This window comes from Populus nigra, chromosome 10 (assembly GCF_951802175.1).
Source record: "Populus nigra chromosome 10, ddPopNigr1.1, whole genome shotgun sequence".
Classification (NCBI taxonomy): Eukaryota; Viridiplantae; Streptophyta; class Magnoliopsida; order Malpighiales; family Salicaceae; genus Populus; species Populus nigra.
This window is the reverse complement of record NC_084861.1, coordinates 5,518,118-5,540,282: the sequence shown is the minus strand read 5'-3', so window position 1 is coordinate 5,540,282 and position 22,165 is coordinate 5,518,118. Positions and strand designations below refer to the sequence as shown.

At 30.7% G+C, this 22,165-nt stretch overlaps 2 protein-coding genes across 2 annotated transcripts; both read left to right on the top strand.

The window, feature by feature from the left end:
- Positions 1 to 9,177: 9,177 nt before the first annotated feature.
- On the top strand, positions 9,178 to 9,915 carry LOC133705226 (serine/threonine receptor-like kinase NFP). Its single transcript, XM_062130355.1, has one exon. The coding sequence runs from the start codon at positions 9,178 to 9,180 to the stop codon at positions 9,913 to 9,915; it is 738 nt and encodes a 245-aa protein (XP_061986339.1).
- A 1,082-nt stretch (positions 9,916 to 10,997) lies between these two features.
- LOC133704060 (serine/threonine receptor-like kinase NFP) lies at positions 10,998 to 14,249 on the top strand. Its single transcript, XM_062128795.1, has 2 exons — positions 10,998 to 12,194; positions 13,352 to 14,249. Exons 1-2 carry the CDS (start codon positions 11,070 to 11,072, stop codon positions 14,090 to 14,092), a joined length of 1,866 nt encoding a protein of 621 aa, XP_061984779.1. The 5' UTR covers positions 10,998 to 11,069; the 3' UTR covers positions 14,093 to 14,249.
- Positions 14,250 to 22,165: the final 7,916 nt, after the last annotated feature.

Below are 22,165 nucleotides of genomic sequence, written 5' to 3'. Positions count from 1 at the left end.
GTTTGCAAGTATTTCGATTAATTTCATAAACCCTAATATTAACGATCATGTAAGTCTTTAGTGGTCATTATATTAACAACCATAGGACTTAAATATTAAATTACAAAGAAAACAAACATTTTAGTTTCAAATTCTTACCATTAGATCACCTATTAAAAACATATTTTTAAATGCATAGGGTGCTTGACAGTATGGTAGCGGTTATTTTTCAAATAACCTTTGTGTCAAAATACATGTCAATGATATTTTTTTTATTTTTAAAAAATTATTTGTGACATCACCACATCAAAACGATCTAAAACATACAAACTATATTAAATTTTAATAAAAACAAAAATTTAAAAACATGATCTTGATGTGAGTTGTGGATGATGCAATGAACATCCATCATAAAGAAAACTTGATTTTGATGATGAGAATATTTTTATTAATGAGATATAGAACAATTTATCTGGTTAAAAATAGAATATGATGGTTGATAATATTAAAGTTAAAAAACGTAATGTTGATTTATTTTTTCTTCTTACATTTCCCACTAATTTAAATTGAAAATCATGCCATTGAATTTGACATGTCAAGTATAGTGTACGGATATGTGTTTTTGTTTGTATATTATTTCATTTTTGTTTTTTTTCTCGAGTTTCCGGAAGAGATTTCTTTTATTTATTAATATGTTATCTAGTAAAACTAAATAATCATTTGATATAAAATGAATTTCTTTATTAATATATTATATTTTTATTGATACTTTATATATCAAAAGCGCGATAATAAATTTCTAAGAATATAATATAACAGTTAAGATTAAGAATTTTTAATATAAAATACTGTATTTAAATTTGAGGAAGAGTGATGAAATGTAAGAGTTTGTTTGGCAGTGTGGTTGCGGGTGCTTTTCAAATAAATTTTCGTGTCAAAATGCATGTCAATGATGTTTTTTTATTTTTAAAAAATTATTTTTGACATCAACACATTAAAACGATCCAAAACGTACAAATCATATTAAATTTTAAAAAAAAATTCAATTTTTTTAAAAACACGAATTGAACCACATTCTCAAACATTATCCGAGAAAGAAAAAAGTATTCCTTAACATTATTCATCTTCTGTTGAAGCATATCCCCCCTTAAAGTAAGGGTATAAAACGGATAGCGATGATTCTGTGCTTTTTTAGTATTTGAGAGTATCTTATTATTATTTTTAAAATATTTTTTATTTAAAAATATATTAAAATATTTTTTATTTTTTAAATTTTATTTTTATCATTAATACATCCAAATAATCTAAATATATATATAATAAAAAAAATTAATTACCCTCTAGTTGAGTATCACTCCTAAACTGGGGCAAAATATAACATCCAAAAAAACTGTTTAAACAGGATAAAAATATAGATATATTATTGTTGCTTTCTAATAATAATCAGGTATTTAAGAGTATAGTAATAATAATTTTTTAAAATATTTTTTATTTAAAAATATATTACAATAATTTTTTTTAAAATAAATTTTAATATCACTATATCAAAGTAATCCAAAAACATTAATAAGAACTCTAAAACGCGTAGATTTTTCACTCTAGCATTTTGTTTCTTCTTTTTTTTCTGTAGCTTTTTTTTTTGCTTTTGTTTCTTCTATTTTTTACATGTGTTTTTCCTTTTTTTTTACCCAAAATTGACTTCTTCTTCCTTTTTTTAATTTTTTTTAATTTTGTTTTTAAATTATCTTTGCTAATTTTTTTTAAATATTGAGCTGGTTGAAAATTTAACTATGTAGTTTTTTTCTTTAAAACATTGTAGATTGCTATAATATTCTCATACACTGTTTTTTTTTCTTTTTATGATTTTTTTTTCAAAATGATCTTTGTAGATTTTATTTTTTTATATTAAGTTAGTTGAGAATTTAGCTTTATAGTTTTTTTAAAAAAAGTGTTTCCCCTGCATAGTTTTTGTTTTGCTGCAGTATTTCCACACATATTTTTTTAAAAAATTATCTTTATCGAATTTATTTTTTCAATATTGAGCTGGCTCATAATCTAACTTTAACTTTCCCCACATGTTTTTTTTATTTGTTTTTATTTTTTTTCCAAAATTATCATTTTTTACATGTTTTGTTTTTTTTTCATAATTATTTTTGTTGATTTTATTTTTTTACTATTAAGCTGGTTGAAAATTTAGTTTTTTTTCCTTTAAAACACTATAACTTTCCCCACGTGTTTTTTTTTCCGCTTTTGTTTCCCTTTTTTACATTTTTTTTTCATTTCTTTTACCCAAAATTGACTTCCTTTTTTTAAAATAGTCTTTGTCGGATTTTTTAATATATTGAGCTAGTTGAGAACTTAGTTTTGTAGCTTTTTTTTTTTAAAAAAAAACACTATGGATTACTACAGTGTTTTCCCCACATGTTTTTTTTAAATTATCTTTGTTGAATTTTTTTTTTCAATATTGAATTGGTTGAGAATTTAGCTTTAACTTTAGCTTTCCCCATGTTTTTTTTCATTTTTTTTAATTTTTCCCAAAATTGTCTTTCTTCTTTATATTTTATTTTTTTTCATAATTATTTTTGTTGATTTTATTTTTTTTACTATTGAGCTGATTGAGAATTTAGTTTTTAAATTTTAAATTTTTTTCTTTAAAACACTAAATTGCTACAATGTTTCTCTACATGGTTTTTTATTAAATAATTTTTTCTTAAGAATTATCTTTATCGATTTTATTTTTTTCATATTAAGCTGATTGAGAATTTAGCTTTGTAGTTATTTAAAACACTGTAAATTGCTACAGTATTTTCCCACATGATTTTTGCCTTGTTACTGTATTTCCCCACATGTTTTTTTTATCGATATTTTTTTCCAAATATTTTTTTTTAAAATTTATTTTTTTCATACTGAACTGGTTGACAATTTAGCTTTTTTTTTAAAAAAAAAATCGTTGATTGCTATAGTGTTTTTTCATATGATTTTTTTTGTTATGTTTTTTTTTTAAATTGTCTTTGTTGTTTTTATTGTTTTTAATATTGAGCTGGTTAAAAATTACAACTGTAGATTTCATCATAAAACACTATAGATTGTTATAGTGTTTCCCTGCATGTTTTTTTTCCTTTCAGTTTTTTATATTTGTCAAAATTACATTTGTTGATTTTTTTAATATTGAACTGGTTGAGAATTATAATTGTATATTTCCTAACAAAACACTATAGATTGTTACAGTGTTTTCTTAAATGATTTTAACATTGAGTTAGTTGAAAATTTAACGTTAACTTTCCCCACATGTTTTTTTTTTCCATTTTTTTATTATTTGCCTTTTGCTTTTTTTTTTCTTCCAAAATTATCATCTTCTTTTTTTCATTTTTTTTGTTTTTTTTCATAATTGTTTTTGTCGATTTTGTTTTTTTAATATTGAGCTGGTTGATAATATAACTTTGTAGTTTTTTCCTTTAAAATATTATGGATGTTAACAGTTTTTTTTATATGATTTTTTTTATAAATCCACAACAATACACAAGCATGCCACAAGCCCGCGGCATTGGACGGGCATGTCACGCCTTTTACTAATATATTTACTTATTAATATATTATATTATTATAATTATAATTATAATTATAATTATTATATTGTATTGTATTATATTATATTATATTATATTATTGTTTTTCCTTTTTTTTCTTTTTAAATTTTTTTAATGAATTTTTTTTGTTTGATTTAGTTTGTTAATGTTAATTTATTTTATTTCTTTATCAGATTTTCATGATATGGATCTCGAGTTTGATGGGTTAATCTGATTTGACGAGTTATTTTTTTCATTTAGTTTAGTTTGTTAAAGTTAATTTTTTTTTCTATTTAATTATCAGACTTTCATACTTTCATGACACGTATTCTGGGCTTAATGGGTTAACTCAGTTAATTCTGGGTAAACCCGTTATTTTTTTTCTATTTAGTTATCAAACTTTCATGACGCGAATCTCATGTTTTATGGGATAACCTGGTTTAAAGGGTTAACCCAATTAATTCAATTTTTTTTCTTTTTGTTCATTAGTTTTTTCCTTCCTATTGATTTTTTTCTTTGTTTTTTTAATTAATCTATTTAATTATCATAATTTTATGACACGACCTTATAGCCAGACCCACATCCAATATTCTTGGGTCCGGTATTGCAGCCAGGCTCACTTAAACCTGGGTTATGCAAATTTAATTTTATTATTAATATTATAAATATTATTCTTAAGTCAAGCGTTGCAGCTAAATCCAAGATTCTTGAGTATAGTTTTGCAGAAAAACTTAAAAATTTTTAAATTTTTTTAATATTTTTTATATAAAAAAAGACATGTATCTAGTATTTTAGAAACGTCGTTCAGAACCGATTCCAAGCAGTCCGGCACAAAGAACTCCAGGAACACGTGTTGCAAAGAATCCAAGGTTGTACAATCAAACTCCTACGACGCGGGGAACCCAAACATTTTTCCGAACAAAAACAACGAGATAAGAATGAAAAAGGCGGGCATTTAATTTAAAGGCTCAAGCTCAACTAGTTAGCTTGGCTCCTCAGGGCTACAGCCAATGGCTACAATAATAGAACCGGATAAGGTAGGAAAGAAAAAAATAATAATAATGGCAGTGGCCAGTGAGTTCATCACCCTCAATTCTCTTGGCAAATCCAGTACCCAAAATCATCTGTAATATCCATATCGAAAATAGGGTTAGGTGCTTTAAACCAGAGAACCCTCGATAATCTTGTTCAAGAAACGGATCAAGCATCTTCTGTTTCAATAACACAAGCATGTAAGCAATCTCATTTTACTAGAACCTGAATCTTATCAAGACCATATTGGGAAATACTGAAAGAAGAATACACAACAGCAGAACCCCCCCCAACATGTTTTCAAGGTGTAATAAATGTAGTGAAGGACGACAACAGATTCTCGCTCCAACGCAGATTATTAAGTCCCACTCTAGCACGGATTGCATAGTTCTCTTGCAGCTCAGATTGAAGAGTCTGACCTCAACACAAATTGTACAAATAACAGAGTTTCAGTTCAACTCCAACACAAGTTGTAGAGCTTCCTTCCTACTGCTCCAATTTTACGATTGCTCTACATACTAGTGACATGATAGTAGTTAATAAAGATAGACCGTGAATATAGAAGAATTAATAGCCATCCTTCTTTGCTCTGCTATAACAGAAATCAATTGTATATATTGTATACAATATATACCTCTGCTGCTGTAACAAAAAATATATGAAATAAGATTATTCCTTCTCTTTGTTTCTTCATGGTATCAGGGAGGTTCTTAATACCCTGTTGATTGTTTAAGAATCCTATGAAAGACCCGTTCAAAATGAATAGTGTTGATGGCACAAATATATCCTGCAATATGCAAGAAGGAAAATCAAATTGTAATCAACGTTTAGGCTCAATATTGCTCAATGAATTTAACTATTTCCCTTGATCAAGAGCTATGACAATTGCTTTTGGTAGAAGATCCAAACCTAGCTATGTGAATAGCCATGTTAGTCCTCTTAAATCTTCTTCACAAGCTTATGAAGCTTGGCAACGTAAAGACCAACTTATTATATCTTGGTTATTTAACTCTATGAAAAATCGTATTGCTGAAATATTCAGCTACTTAGAGTTATCTTTGAAACCATGGGAAGCGTTAAAAGAAATGTATAGAAATCAGAACAATATAGTTTGAATATTTCAAATCAACAGAAATCTTGTTAATCTGCAACAAGATGACAAGATCTATGTTCAATTGCTTGGAATCCTGAAAGGTACTTGGAGTGAAGTTACACTATATTTCCCTACACAGTTGATGCAACATAATTAAAGAAACGTGAATAGAAGGACTTTGCAATTTATGTTGGAGTGGGAATCTGTTGTCGTCCTTCAATAAAATGCCATAAACTCTTGGATGACATAGTCATGTGGATCAGAATTTAGAGGTGATAAACTGTTCAGGTGCAAAGATTTTGGGTTGATTCTTAGCTGATATTTTGCTAGATATATTGATGGATCTTCCCACCAGCAGTTGCCGCTGGGATGTATTTCAATATGCCGGTATTATCTAATTCTGATGCTTCCATACAAGATTTTATCTAATTGTTTTCAGGGGCGGTATCAGTTCATTAGAGCATATCTATTTATGTTTATTTTCAGCGTGATTGAGCACACAACTTTGAACCCCAGATATACAAGACGGAGAGAGGAGCTCGTGACAGGTTAATATATGACTACAACACTATGAGCATAAGGGACTTCAATGAGAAATATGGAGGCCTCTGGGATTTCACCATGAAGACGGAAGACATGATTTCACCTTGGCAAGTAAGTGACATTGTTGAATGGTATATACCTTATTCCACCTTTTCTCTTCTCTGTAGTTTGTGCTTTGTATGCCCATGTTTCTTTTTCGTTGGATTTGACTTTTTATTTTATTTTATTTTATTTTATTTTCTTTTCTTTTTGGTAAATCCTTTTGATTGAAAATGAGCCCGTTTTCTAGAATTCAAAAATTTTGCACTGCCTGTATTAGATTATTGTTGCTGTACCTCGAGATGTTTTTGTATGGAAGAGGTTCCATGTTAACTGGTTATAGTTCTTAAGGGGTCATGATGATCATCGATTCATCGGCGTTTTGAGTAGTAGAAGAGTAGGAAGTCAAAGAAGAGTGACTTTGGCGTCTCATGACTCAGATTCCACCACCATTTTCTCTGGAAGGCTAGTTAACTAAGGTATTTTTATGTTTTTTCTTTAATTATTAATGTGGTATTTTATGATTAATTTTATAGATCTGAAATTAATAATTATATAAGTTTTTAATTATCCTGAAGCTTGTGAGATTCAAACTAATAATTTTTAAAAAATAAATTCAAGATATGACTAGTTAAACTACATCTCTCATAATTATTTTTATGTTATCTTTGTTATTTTTAATTATTATTTTCATGGTTTGTCTTTTGAAATTAGACAATCACGAATAATTTGTTCGTTTTAGTCATCCTTGGTGGAGCAACATTAAAGTCACCCAGGAAGGGCACCTCTGTCACCCGGTCATGGTGCCTATGGATTAGATAGTTTTTTGTATTGTTATATCTGTGTTTTTTAAATATTTTTTGATTGAAAATATATTTAAATAATATTTTTTTTAATTTTTTTTATTAATATCAATACATTAAAATAATTTTTAAAAAATATAAAAAAATAAATTTAAAAAAATAAAAAAACACAAAGACAAACTTGTGTCGTTCTATAAAATCACCTAACCCCATTTTCAACCTGAACACCATTTTTTATTTGTAATTGCAACTAGGGGCTTTTTTTATATGTACCCTTTGTCCTCATTCATCTTTAATGAAATTCTCGCTTTTATGGTTGGGGTTCAACACTTAGTTTTTTTTTTTTTTTTTCATACAACCATAGGAAAATATATAAAAATATTTAGAGAAATAATAATCACAAAATATTTAGTGAGTCACATATAATATATGTGATTTGTAAGTGATATTTGCAACTCTTTCAAATTACAAATTTGATTGGACATAAATTTAATAAGGAGAGAGAGGGGGAAAAAAGATCTTGAAGATACAGTAAAACTCCAATAATAACATCACCAGTATCGTTGAAAAGATCACGATGAGATAAATCTAACGATACCAAGAGAGGTCATCAATGATAATCGGAGTGAATTACACGAGTGACTTGAAGTCAAGCAAGTCCTGACATCTTTGGATGGCTAGCGTGACCCACTACATTCACGGTTTGTGACCTTCTTAAGTACTGTTAGATTTGTTTTTTTAAGATCTTTTCAATGGTATTGAATATTGATGGTATAGACATCGAAGTTTCGGTGAGCCTCCAAGATCCTTTTATTTTATTTTATTTTATTTTCTCTCTCATCTCTCTTCACAAATTACAAGGCGGGGGAATGAGAGGAAAAAACAAAAAAAATAATCTTGAAATTAAACCGATTTAGATTTATCCACCTCGATCAATATTTATTTTTTCCAGGAAACTTTGAGGCATCAAATAACTACCATCAAACTCATCTTATCTCATAAAACTTGCGGACATAAAAAAAATCCATTTTAGTGGTTGAAATTGACTTAAATAGTAATTTTTTTTCTTATCAAAATTTGATAATCTTTTTTTTTTTCTAACAAGGGATCGAAAAATAACATAAATAAATTTTTATATCAAAATTAACTTTTAAAAAATAATTAAAGAAACTAAATAGAATTTCTAGCTCCTCACAAACTAGATGGCAACTGTTTGTTTTCATCCAGGGAATTAATGATGCTGGCCTGCTGGTGCTTGACTGCTTGCTACACTGTGCTATCTCTCCCACACGGCAAGATTTATTATAACGTCAATATTTACAGTAGAAGCCAGCGTCATCTCAGAATTTAAGACTCTAGACTCACCAATTGGTTGCTCCCAGCCAATCAGCAACCACTTGATCCTCGTCCTTTCGACACCTTGAACATCAGCAGCCTCATAATAATGCCATGTCTCGTTTGAAAACAGTTTGGCCATTTTACGCCCACGCCTGTGCACCTCGCAGTTTGAAAACGGATCTGGATGTTTTAGAGTTTGTGGACCCAGACCGATTGAAAACTAGCGTCAAGTCTGTTCCTTGTGCGCTCTTCTTTCTGGTTTTTCTGTTCGAATCTGAAACATGAACATTTCAAAGTCTGATACGATATCTGACGCCGACGGAAGAAAAATATATAAAGACTTTGAAATATTATTTTAATCGTAAAAATAGTTGAATTTATGTGAATATGTATGATGGGTTTTATTAAAGATCAAAATGAATGATTCGGATGAGTTTTGTGTTTTTTTTAATTATAATCTTCTTGTTTATTAAAATTAGTTGATTGTATTTCTTTTAAATTCGACGAAGTATTTATTATTCATCTAATTTTAAATAATAAGATATAATATTAGCTTGAAACCCCCATTGAAGCTGACTGAAATTCCACGAAGGTGGGATCCAGCAGGTGGTTGGACCCCTTTCATTGATGGAAGAAGAGAAAAACATGACCATATTATTGACTAGAATTTTAGCAAGAGTTCCACTGACTAGTATCACCTTTACCTTGAAACCATAGACATCTTTACCTTCTTCTTTAAAACAGAGCATTGCAAGGCAGCAAAGCAGAACCATCAAGAGCCAAAATGAGACCCGCATCCCGTTTAGTCTCTTCTCTCCTCTTCTTTCTCTCTTACAGTAATATCCTCCACCATTTGCAAGCCCAGCCAACCACTCAGGGGTTCACCTGCCCAGCCAACCAGAGGTCCTTTCCATGTCAAACCTATGCCTTCTACCGAGCCTCAGCTCCTAACTTCCTTGACCTTGCCTCAATCGGTGACCTTTTCTCGGTTAGCCGCCTTATGATATCAAAACCAAGTAACATCTCCTCTCCAACCTCACCTCTCATCCCCAATCAACCCCTCTTTGTCCCTTTATCATGTTCTTGCAACACCATCAATATTAGCACTAGCATTTCCTCTGCAAACATCACATATACCATCAAGGAAGGCAACACTTTCTACATTGTCTCGACTGAATACTTCCAAAACCTTACGACCTACCAGTCTGTTGAGCTTTTCAACCCTACACTTATCCCCGAACTACTCGACATAGGAGTAGAGGTGATCTTTCCAATATTTTGCAAGTGTCCTAATCAAACCCAGTTGCAAAACAAGGTGAATTATCTGGTATCTTATGTGTTTCAGCCTTCTGATAACTTATCTTCAGTTGCTTCAACATTTGGAGTTGAAACAAAATCTATTGTTGATGTTAATGGCAATAACATCCAGCCTTATGATACCATATTCGTTCCAGTCAATCAACTTCCACAACTGGCACAACCTACAGATAGAGCATTGAAAGTTAACAGAATTGGAACCTGATGGTGATGCTTGATAATATTAAACAAATGGCATCTTCTTCTGGAAATCCTAGTTATTCTGAGCATGACAATGAAGAATCTCATTATTATTACTCAAACAAGCATGAAATATATGCTTGCATATGTTCGTTTATAAATCAAATTAGATATGTAATTATTGGAAACTAAAATGGTGGATATGCAAGCATGATAATTTATATGCTATTCTATATTTCTATGAATTTAAAAACTTTTACTTGCATTGTATTATTTGGTCTACGCACCAAAACTAATAACATTCAAGATTATATCTCGATATACATGCTATATAGTTGGTTCTCATCTTTCAGAAACTACAAGTATAATAGGAGCATCCATCAAAAAAAAAAATCATCCTAACAAGATCATCTCGTGATTATTGAGAACCAATCAAATTAAATAGTTCTATTTCTCAATCTTTCTGATTTATTCCTGCAGAACCAAGAGGTTGAAAAGATTGAGAAAAATCGGTCATTCACAATCACTTATGAAGGATTTCTCGAAAAGTTAAAGGATGAATAATCTATTTTAGAAATAGAATGGATTGAGTTTTATACATAGGCGAGGAAGATAATCAAAAAAGAAAGAAGAACTCTTGTGGACCTGGATCGATTGAAAACTAGCGTCAAGTCTGTTCCTTATGCGCTCCCTTCTTTCTGGTTTCTGTTCGAATATGAAACATGAACATTTCAAAGTCTGATACGATATCTGACGCTGATGGTAGAAAAATATATAAAGACTAAGAAATATTATTTTAATCGTAAAAATAGTTGAGTTTATGTGAATATGTATGACGGGTTTTATTCAAAATCAAAATGAATGATTCGGATGAGTTTTGTTTTTTTAACTGTAATCTTGTTATTTATCAAAATTAGTTGATTGTAACTCTTTTAAATTCGACGAAGTATTTGTTATTCATCTAATTTTAAATAATCCATCCATTGAAGCTGACTGAAAGTCCACGAAGGTGGGATCCAGCAGGTGGTTGGACCCCTTTCATTGATGGAAGAAGAGAAAAACGGGACCATATTATTGACTAGCTGACTAATATCACCTTGACCTTGAAACCATAGACATCTTTACCTTCTTTAAAACAAAACATTGCAAGGCAGAAAAGCAGAACTATCAAGAGCCAAAATGAGACCCGGATCCCGTTTAGTCTCTTCTCTCCTCTTCTTTCTCTCTTACAGTAATATCCTCCACCATTTGCAAGCCCAGCCAAGCACTCAGGGATTCACCTGCCCAGCCAACCAGAGTTCCTTTCCATGTCAAACCTATGCCTTCTACCGAGCCTCAGCTCCTAACTTCCTTGACCTTGCCTCAATCGGTGACCTTTTCTCGGTTAGCCGCCTTATGATATCAAAACCAGGTAACATCTCCTCTCCAACCTCACCTCTCATCCCCAATCAACCCCTCTTTGTCCCTTTATCATGTTCTTGCAACCCCATCAATAGCACTAGCATTTCCTCTGCAAACATCACATATACCATCCTGGAAGGCAACACTTTCTACATTGTCTCGACTGAATACTTCCAAAACCTTACGACCTACCAGTCTGTTGAGCTTTTCAACCCTACACTTATCCCCGAACTACTCGACATAGGAGTAGAGGTGATCTTTCCAATATTTTGCAAGTGTCCTAATCAAACCCAGTTGCAAAACAAGGTGAATTATCTGGTATCTTATGTGTTTCAGCCTTCTGATAACTTATCTTCAGTTGCTTCAACATTTGGAGTTGAAACACAATCTATTGTTGATGTTAATGGCAATAACATCCAGCCTTATGATACCATATTCGTTCCAGTCAATCAACTTCCACAACTGGCACAACCTACAGTAGTTGTTCCTTCTGGGGCGCCGCCCCCTGAGAAGACAGAGAGGAAAGGTGTGATTATAGGATTAGCAGTTGGGCTAGGAATTGCTGGGCTTTTATTGGTCTTGGTAAGTGGGGTTTGGTTTTATAGAGAGGGTGTGTTGAAGAAGAGAAGAGATGTTGAGAAAGTTGAGGAGAAGCGTAGGATGCAGTTAAATGGGGGAAGGAAAGGGTTGAAGGATATAGAAGTGAGTTTGATGGCAGATGTTTCAGATTGCTTGGATAAGTACAGGGTTTTTAAGATTGATGAACTGAAAGAAGCTACTAACGGGTTCAGTGAAAATTGCTTGATTGAAGGATCTGTGTTTAAAGGGTCCATAAATGGAGAGACCTATGCCATCAAGAAGATGAAGTGGAATGCCTGTGAGGAGCTCAAGATATTGCAGAAGGTAAGTTTTTTTTTTTCTTTCACTGATTACAGTATATACTCCAGCCTTTACTGTTTGTTTTGGTTTCCAATGAGATAGTAGGATCAGGGACCCAGTTGCATAAAACTTTGCTGTTTCCGTGCTTTTACAGCTCATAAAATTTAACACATATAACCCAATTAAAGACGACTTGGCATTTTATATTTCACAAGCTTTCAATGCATACCAGTGATCAGAGTTCTAGTAGAGCAGAGGTCTAGCCTTATCGCCGGCATGAAAAACCTCTAGTCTTGACCTGAACTCCCAAGTAGCAACATAGACGATTAAGTTCATGAATCTCATCTGCTTGATTTCTGTGGGCTGGGATATTTTGGGCGATAGGAAATTTTTACATAATTCCAAATGCGGAGGGGCCATAATGAGGAATCCAGAAAAACACGGGATTAAAAATTGAGACATGACAAGGACCCCAGTGTCTGACTTCCATTAAAATTTGCAAGTGTCTAATTTTTATAATGGTTAGGTGAAGTGACCTGTCTATTCCGCAGCTTCATAATGAGATTAGGATGTCAATGTCAGATCAGCCCATTTCTTTGAGGGCGTGCTAATGCTATTGCGGAATGTGGATTCCTCATCAGATGAAGGCAGTAGTCAAATGCCATCTTTTCTCCGTTCTTTCGAACAAAATCAATAAAGGCTGTCGATTTCCCAGTTAAAAGAAGTCATGATGCCATTATCAGAACATGGACTTTCAAGCCATAGCTAAATACTGAAATGTCAACCTTTTGTTTTCTTGATATCCTTGCCTTACTAAATTCTGCAGATAAATGAATGTCCCTAACTGCAAAATATTCGAAATCAAATGCTAACATATATAAATAAGTGAATGATTTTATTATAAAAAAATATGTAAATAAGTGAATGATTTCATTGCCTGATATCAAGCTACTGGAATAGCTTAGCGTATATATTTTTTTAAGCTATTTCTTTTAGCTCCATGGGTTGGACAGTTTGGGTTAAATATGTAGAATAAAATGCTTTAGCCAAAGCAGAACTGTGATATAATTTGTCTAGTACCCACCAAATTATGTTTAAAAGCTTAATGATTTTCATTTTAATCATCTATGAAAATACATTTCTGTATGGCTGTGTGGCAAACTCACTGTTCCCTGTTGAAGGTAAACCATGGCAACTTGGTGAAGCTAGAGGGCTTTTGCATAGACCCCGAGGATGCAAATTGCTATCTGGTCTATGAGTTCGTAGACAATGGCTCTCTACATTCGTGGTTGCATCGCAACGAGAAAGAAAAACTAAGCTGGAAAACAAGGTTACGCGTTGCAATTGATGTTGCAAATGGTCTCCAATACATCCATGAGCACACTAGGCCAAGGGTTGTGCACAAAGACATTAAAAGCAGCAATATCCTCTTGGACTCCAGCATGAGAGCCAAAATTGCCAACTTTGGACTAGCAAAATCAGGCTGCAACGCCATAACAATGCACATTGTTGGCACTCAAGGCTACATTGCGCCTGAATATTTAGCTGATGGTGTGGTGTCAACGAGAATGGATGTTTTCTCTTTTGGTGTGGTTTTGCTTGAGCTAATCTCAGGAAGAGAAGCAATTGATGAAGAAGGCAAGGTTTTGTGGGCAGAAGCTATTGGAATTCTGGAAGGAAATGTTGAAGAGAGGAGGAAGGTAAAGAGATTGACAGCATGGATGGACAAGGTTCTTTTAGAGGAGTCATGCTCAATGGAGAGTGTAATGAATACAATGGCTGTTGCAATTGCTTGCTTGCATAGAGATCCATCAAAGAGGCCTAGCATGGTGGATATTGTCTATGCCTTGTGCAAGAGCGATGATTTGTTTTTTGACATCTCAGAAGACGGATTGTCAAACCCTCAGGTAATGGCAAGATAAGTTGTGTTTTTGGGGAGCTGGTGATCAGATTTAGGGAGTCATTAAAGTAAAGGGTTATATATTTAAGCTTAATAATACGATGTAATATACATATTAAGACTGAAACATACGGTGCCACTTTGCACATAAACAAATTAAAGTGGAAATTGGCCTGAAACTCTCAACTTTCCCTTCAGCTACTGCAGCATGCTTTTACCTTGACGTGTGGCAAGCTTCAAATATGGCTTCCAACTTTTGCCATCAACAGAGTTGAAAGAGAGAATGTTGATGTACACAAACTAGAGTAAATGGAAAAAAAATTCTTGCAACGTTTTCATAGATAAATCTTGCAAAATATAAGAACTGTCTCCATGCTCATCAGGCACAAGGCCTGTTTTGCAAAACTTTTCTGGCCTTGTTTGTGTTTTTCCTTTTTAACAGAATCATGTCTTTTTTTATCCATATCATGGTTTTTGAATAAAAAATTATTTTAAAAAATAAATTTTAACTGAAAAGCAAAAAAATATGTCTGGATAGTTTCTATGTAATTGTATGAAAAATAAAAGAATGTTATTATAATTTAAAAAAAAAAGTGTTGATTTGATTGCCTGAACCCAGTAATTCTAGTTCTTCACCAAACCAAACCTCAAGTCGGATAAGAAAATCATAATATATATATATATATATATATAAACCTAAATCTAACGAAATTTCAATATGCAAAATATAACGAAGGCAGACAGTAGTGTTAAAGCAAGTCAATAAACAATTTCAAAATAACAAGTTTCTATTTTGTGTAATTGAAAGATAAAATATTTAAAAAAAAAATCATGTTAGAAATAAATTTAAAAAATTTAATAATAAAAAAACTAATTTCAATCTGACTAATACTTTGTTATTACTATTATTATTTTCAGATTAGATATATAATTATTTTTTTGAGTGTAAAAAAAAGAGACAACAAAGGGTAGGCCCAACACCTTACTCCTCTTTACCTTCTTGTTATTTTTTTATTGAGGGAATAAATGATATGTTATCTATTTTTTATTTTAAAAAAAAAATAGATGATATGTTATCTGTCATAATTGAAAAAATATTTGCAATCCTCAGGGTTTGAATTCATGACCTCTGACTTGTCGTACACGAATTAACTAAATTATAACATAATATTGTTATAACATGATTAAAAAATATATTAAGATTCTTTACTCTTGATATGAATAGTAAAACATCATAAAAAAACCCTAGTTTTCTTAGAGTATTTAGGCAGTTATTACTTGATTTTGATATTTTTAGTTGAATAATTAGTTAATTCCTTTTGTTTAAAAAAATCCATTATTAAATCCCTATATTTTTCATATTTTATTTTAGAATTTGATCCTTCTATTAGCTCTTCATAACAATTTAATTATTCCTTTTCTCTGAAATGTCCATCATTTTTTTTTAATGAAAAATCTTCAATCTCACCTATTAGGACAAAACTAAAAATACATTAAGATAGGGTAATAGAAATTAGAAAAAAAAATACTTAACAGTCAAATTTGGTAAAAAAAACTAGATTGTAATTTTCAAAACTCAAAGGTTAATTAACTCACTAAATCATAAAAAACACAGGGACTAAATTATAGTTTACTTTTAATTTTAATGTAGCACTACGTACGTACCAGTACCATATGTTGAAAACTCACAGACCTGGAGGAATTTGGCAGCAAACCAGCCCAGCCCAGTATTTATTAAAGAACAAGAATATTTCACTAACTAGCAAAATTGAAAAAAGAACAAGAAAAAGAGAAGAGAAACTCAGATTAATTCTTAAATATTGTTGTTGATAGATTCGATACATGTATAAATCATACTCGTCACCATGACATTTGTAGGTATAACAACTGTATGCACACAAGCTATACGTAAAGCTGCTGTTTATACGTTTCTTTTTTCAGAAGAAGAAGAAAAAAAAGAAATAGAGTACTTAATTGGCATACGAAAGAACAAAATACAGGATTAATAAGTAGACAATGTCCCAGCCGCATTTTCGTTTTATTTTTAGGGCATGAAACCTACCGCCATATCCCGGTTGCAGTCTTACTACTGTATGGACTAGTTAGAGGCTTTGGATTGCTCAGTAACTGAGCTGGGAAAGGCAGGCGGTGGTTGACGATTGGCACGGCCAACGAAGTTCATTTCATTCAACTGGCAGGTGCCACTTACTCCAGGGATGCAAGGGGAAGCCGCAGATGGCGGCACTGGACCCCGTTGAAGGGACTCGATAAGTGGAAAGCGTTTTTTCAACAATTGCTCTTCATGCAGTGGCCTCATGGCTGCACCACATTGGAGTGTGCTCAAAGTCAACAAAATGGAGAACAAAGTGAAAACAATTGTGACACGACTATTTCCATTGAAGGCCATTTTTTAAAAATGAACTTAAGGACTCTGTTGCAGATAATTAATGCGTATGATTGAGCAGGGGAATTATGTTCATATATATAGACATACAACATGTCCATGTCTTACGTACGAGGCAGGAGTTTTGCTTGCTCAATCACCTGTTAATTGGTCAATTGACTTGAGCGGAACATGCTTGGATTCTTACAAATGACTTGGCATGGGTTGAAGTTTGAAATATAACATGGTACGGAGACTGGAATAATATGTTTTCATATGAGATTATGAATGAGTATAACAAGTTATCGAACAATTTCCGTAGGCTATGAAAGGAATAAAGAAAAGAGCGAACAATTAACCACTTTCAATTCTTTGAATTATATTAGGATTAGACTTTGATTTAGAAAATTGTTAATAGAAAAACCAACTACCAGAGTTCTTTGAGGGAATGCTGATCGATGACTGAATATTTTCAGAGAGCTGGGAAGTTAGCTCACAAAGAGGCCAACAAATGATAAATATCATTTAACTTTCAAACAGGAATGTTCCTGGAAAGTGACTCAATAATCCCACAGGAATTCCAGCTCCTAATTAAAAGAAAAGGGATTATATTCACATGTTTTTCCATATTAGAATTATAACAATGGAAATTATTTCATACATATTAGGACTTCCTAATTAACAGGTTTCATCTGCGAATTCTGTGATTTACAAGCTGAGAGAGTTTAGTAGACTATCGAGAAGGTGGTGGCCTCTATTGGAGGAAGCACTCCTAAAAAGACCTTGAATTGAACAAAGAAAAAGCTAGTCCTCCAATTAGTATTTATCGTGTCCGAAAGATTCAGATGAACGGGCGAGTGAGATTGCTTGTGCTGCGGAGCAAAATGTGTTTCTTGAATCAATGCGTCCAAAGACTGGAAAAACCTGGTCACGTGGTATCCGGTGCATGCTAGCTGTGTGAAACGGTAATTGACTTTGATCTCTCCAACAAGCGTTGCCAAATGGTCAAGACACGCATTCATACTTACTGATTATTTTTTATTTAGTTTGGTTTTTATTAAAGAATTAATAAAACTGGTTTTTTTATAAAAAAAAATCGAAACCTTGACCGGTTTTGGTTATTTTAAAACAAAAACCAGTTCAAACTGACCGGTTCGGTTTGGATTGGTTTTTTTCTTGTTTGACTCGGTTTTTTCCGGGCTTATAAAACCGAAACCAAGTCAGTTGGTTTTTTAAAAATTCTAATCAGTTTTTTTTACGGTTTAGTTTTTTTAATTTTTTTTTAGTTTTCTCAATTTAATCAGTTTTTTAATTTTTTTTACTCACCTCTATCTAAGACACGCATTCATACTTACTGATTATTTTTTATAAAAAAAAATCGAAACCGGTTCAAACTGACCGGTTTTGGTTATTTTAAAACAAAACCCAATTCAAATCGACCGGTTCGGTTTCGCTTGGTTTTTTTCCTGTTTGACTCGGTTTTTTCCGGGCTTACAAAACTGAAACCAAGTCAATTGGTTTTTTAAAAATTTTAATCAGTTTTTTTACAATTTAGTTTTTTTAATCTTTTTAATTTTTCTTGATTTAATCAGTTTTTTAATTTTTTTACTCCCACACTATCTTTTAAGCAACTTGGAGGCCACATCCTTGAGCTTGTATTTGGTTCCTATGGAAAGAAAAAAAAGTTATGTTTGATTCAACGTTAAGAATCGAAATCGAGTGTAAAATATTGGTTATAAATTTTATTAGAAGCTTGATGGTTAAAAAATTAAGTTTGAAAATTTAGTTTAGATTTAATTAAGAATAAAATTTTATAAGATTAAATTTAATTTTTATCAAATTAATTAGTTTAAATCAGGAATAAAATTACAATAGAATTATAATTTTAAATTTAATTAGAAGTTAAATTAAAAAATTCATAGCCAAAAACATCATTGTAAATTGCTCGAATTATGAGTATAAAATTAGATGAAATTAGGGGGTGAATTTTTTAAAAAAAATAATAATTTAATAAAGAATTAAGTATCAAGTTGCGTAAATCTAGGACAAAAAAAAACACTAAATCGGAGCTGAAATTGAAGCTAGCATTTACTCATCCCTGTCCCACGTGGGTGGTCCATGAACACGTTGTCCTGATAACAGAAAAGAGCTCACGCTTCTTATCTCGAAAATGCTTCGCTTGGTTCAGAGATGCTGAGTGGGCTGTCTGTCTGTCTGTCCGTCCTTGTCACTCTTCCCGTCCAACTACATTATCCTGCGGTGGTCTGCCCTCTTTCCCTTTTTTACTCACGTTTCTGATTGAGATGGCCATAGCCTTTTCAGGTAGCGTTACAGTGATTATTTTGTCAGAGAATTCTATCTAAGATTTTAAACTAATTTATATTAATTTTTAATATATATTTTCTAGTTAAATTGTTTTTAACTTGACACTTTTATAAATTTATATTATTTTATTTTTAATTTTTATCCAATAAATAAATATAATAATATTTAATCAAAACTATAATATTATATTAAAAAATTAATTCAACTAAAAAATTTAACTATTAGATAAGATTCTAAAATATAATTTATATTATTTTTTTATTTTTTAAAAAATATATTAAAATAATATATTTTTAATATTAACACATTCAAATAATTAAAAAATAATAATTTTTTTAAAAATATATATTTAAATTTTTACCGAACAGCTATGTGCGGCATCCACGTTACCGAGCACTACCTTGTAATATTAGCATCTCATTATCCCACTTGCAACGACACTGGTATCATTACAAGGGAAGCATGGTGTTGACTTTATTTTTCTTCAATGCCATGAATATATTTATCTTTGGTGGGATTAAAAATAAGTCATTCTTCTATGAATGAGATCTCATTACGGAGTATTGCTGTAGGTTTATAAAATAAATATATTTAATGATATTATAATTATAAATCAATATTACATAAGTAATAAAAATTAAAAGTATAATAAAATCAATATTTCATGATAAAAAAAATTATGTTGGCGATCAAAAATTTAGAGACTGAACAAAATGATTTGCAGTAATTCACAGTGTTTGTGGGGAAAAGTACAGTATTTTCACCACATGATTTTGCTTTTCTGTTAATAAAAAGAAAAAAAAATTACAAAGCTAAATTCTGTACCAACTTATTATTAAAAAAATCGACAAAGATAATTTTGAAAGGAAAAAAACCCATTAGAAAAAATATTGTAGCAATTAACAATGTTTTATGAGTAAAAATACAGTGATTTTCCTAATACAATCGACAAAGACAATTTAAGAAATAATCATAAAAAAAATCATTTAGAGAAACATTATAGCAATCTACAGTGTTTTGTAAGGAAAACAATAACATTTTCTCCATATGATTTAGTTTTATTGTAATTATAATTTTTAACCAACTCAATATTAAAAAAAAAATTGACAAAGATAATTTTAGAAAAAATCATAAAAAAAAAATATATGTGGGAAAACACTGCAGCAATTCACAGTGTTTTAAAGAAAAAATTACAAAGCTAAATTCTCAATCGGCTCAATATTAAAAAAATAAAATCGATAGAGATAATTTTTGAAAAAAAAAAACCATGCTGGAAACACTATAGCAGTTTAAAGTGTTTTCTGATGAAAGCTACAATGCCTCCCCGCATGATTTAGCCTTATTTGTAATGACTTATAATTGTAATTCTTAACCAGCTAAATATTAAAAAAATAAAATTGACAAAGATAATTTTAAAAAATTCATAAGAAAAAAAACTACGTGGAGAGACACTGTAGCAATCCCCAGTATTTTGTGAGGGAAGCTACAGTGTTTTCCCCACGTGATTAAGCTTTATTACAAAGTTAAATTCTAACCAGCTCAATATTAAAAAAATAATATTGACAAAGATAATTTTGGAAAAAAAATATTAAAAAAAACACAAAAGAAACTAGAAAAAAACAATGTGAGGAAAAAATGTATCTATCCATAGTGTTTTGTGATGAAAGTTACAGTGTTTTCCCCATATGATTTAGCTTTACTTGTAATTGTAATTCTTAAGCAGCTTAATATTAAAAAAAAAATTTGACAAAGATAATTTTAGAAAAAAAACTATGTGGAAAAAAACATTGTAGCAATTCACAATAATTTGCGAGGAAAGTTACAATGTTTCCCTTACATGTTGTAATTGTAATTCTTAACCAACTCAATATTAAAAAATAAAATAAAAAAAGATAATTTTAGAGAAAATCATAAAAAAAAACCATGTGGAGAAACACTGTAGCAATCAACAATGTTTTAAAGAAAAAAATCACAAAACTAAATTCTCAATCAGCTCAATATTAAAAAAATATAATCAAAAAATATAATTTTAGAAAATAAAAGAATAAAATAGAAAAATCACGTGAGAAAACACCGTAGCAATCCACAATATTTAAAAAAAAAATACAAAGTGAAATTTTTAACCAATTCAATATTAAAAAAAAATAAAACTGACAAGGATAATTTTGGGGAAAAAAAGAAAAAAAAGAGTGCAAAAAAAAGAATGCACTGTAAATTATTATTATAATCTATAGTGTATTGGATGTGAGTGAACAATAAATTTCCCATTCCCTTTGAACTTATTACTTAATATTAATGGTTAAGTATCAACCTTGTCTTGTTAAATACCAAACAACTTCCTCAAACAAAGCACTAATAAGATTTTTTTAATCTATAATAATCAGATTGGATTTGAGCTGTTTTTTGTGTATTAAAACTGCTGTTCAGAATTTCTACAAACCATCTAGGATTATAAAAATTAATTCATATTATCCAACACCTCAAAGATGTTTATAATTTGAAGGTGGAGATCATAGCAACTTGAATCCGTTGTTAAACTTGGCATGGCTCTACTTGTTAGGTCCACCAACTACCTTACCGACTAGTCTTTCTCCTTGGCCAAAGCTCTTCTTTGGCATTCTGTTTTAAATAGGGATAGAGTAAAATTTATTTATTTACTTTTTTTTGCTTAAAATTAATTTTTTATATGTATTTGAATTGTTTTGATGCATTGATATAAAAAATAATTTTTTTAAAACAAAATAAAAATTATTTTGATATATTTTCGAGTAAAAAATATTTTGAGAAGTAATCGATACATCACCTCAAACACTTCTAATTTTTTTTAATAAAATAAAATTATAAAATTGATTTAATTTGACCTAGTCAGCCTGTTGCGTTAATCCACAACTCCATCAATGGTTAAAATTCATTAACTTATTTTATTTTAATTTCTCAAAACAACATTTTCTGAAATTTTTTTTATTTATAAAAATAATACAGGTTAAAGTGGACTCCTAGGCCGTGTTTAATTCTTATGATCCCAAGCATTAATCCTTGTATATATACACACGTGGATTTCTTTTTTCGTTTTAATTAATGTAGGTGTTCGGCTCAGCATGCATGTATATTAATTAATATCATGGATTCTGAAATTAACAATTATATAAGTTTTTAGTGACCATATCATATTAGGTAACTACGTTACGCAAATATAAAATCATAAAAAAACAAATTTTTTAATCGTAAATTTTTATTAATAAACCACGTGGATTTCCTTCTAAAATTTGCCTAGAAACATCTCCTTTTTAAGAATTGAACGAAGCGGGCCAACGGCAATAACAAGATCCAAAAGTCCCGAACGAGGATAAAAAACAGATGGCCACTCACAACAAGTGGTCCACAAGA

Excerpts from the sequence above, each read along its gene's own strand:
- LOC133705226 (XM_062130355.1), top strand. The coding sequence starts at position 9,178 with ATGAGACCCGCATCCCGTTTAGTCTCTTCTCTCCTCTTCTTTCTCTCT.
- LOC133704060 (XM_062128795.1), top strand. The coding sequence starts at position 11,070 with ATGAGACCCGGATCCCGTTTAGTCTCTTCTCTCCTCTTCTTTCTCTCT. Across the intron at positions 12,195-13,351 it reads AGCTCAAGATATTGCAGAAG|GTAAACCATGGCAACTTGGT; the intron begins GTAAGTTTTTTT and ends TCCCTGTTGAAG.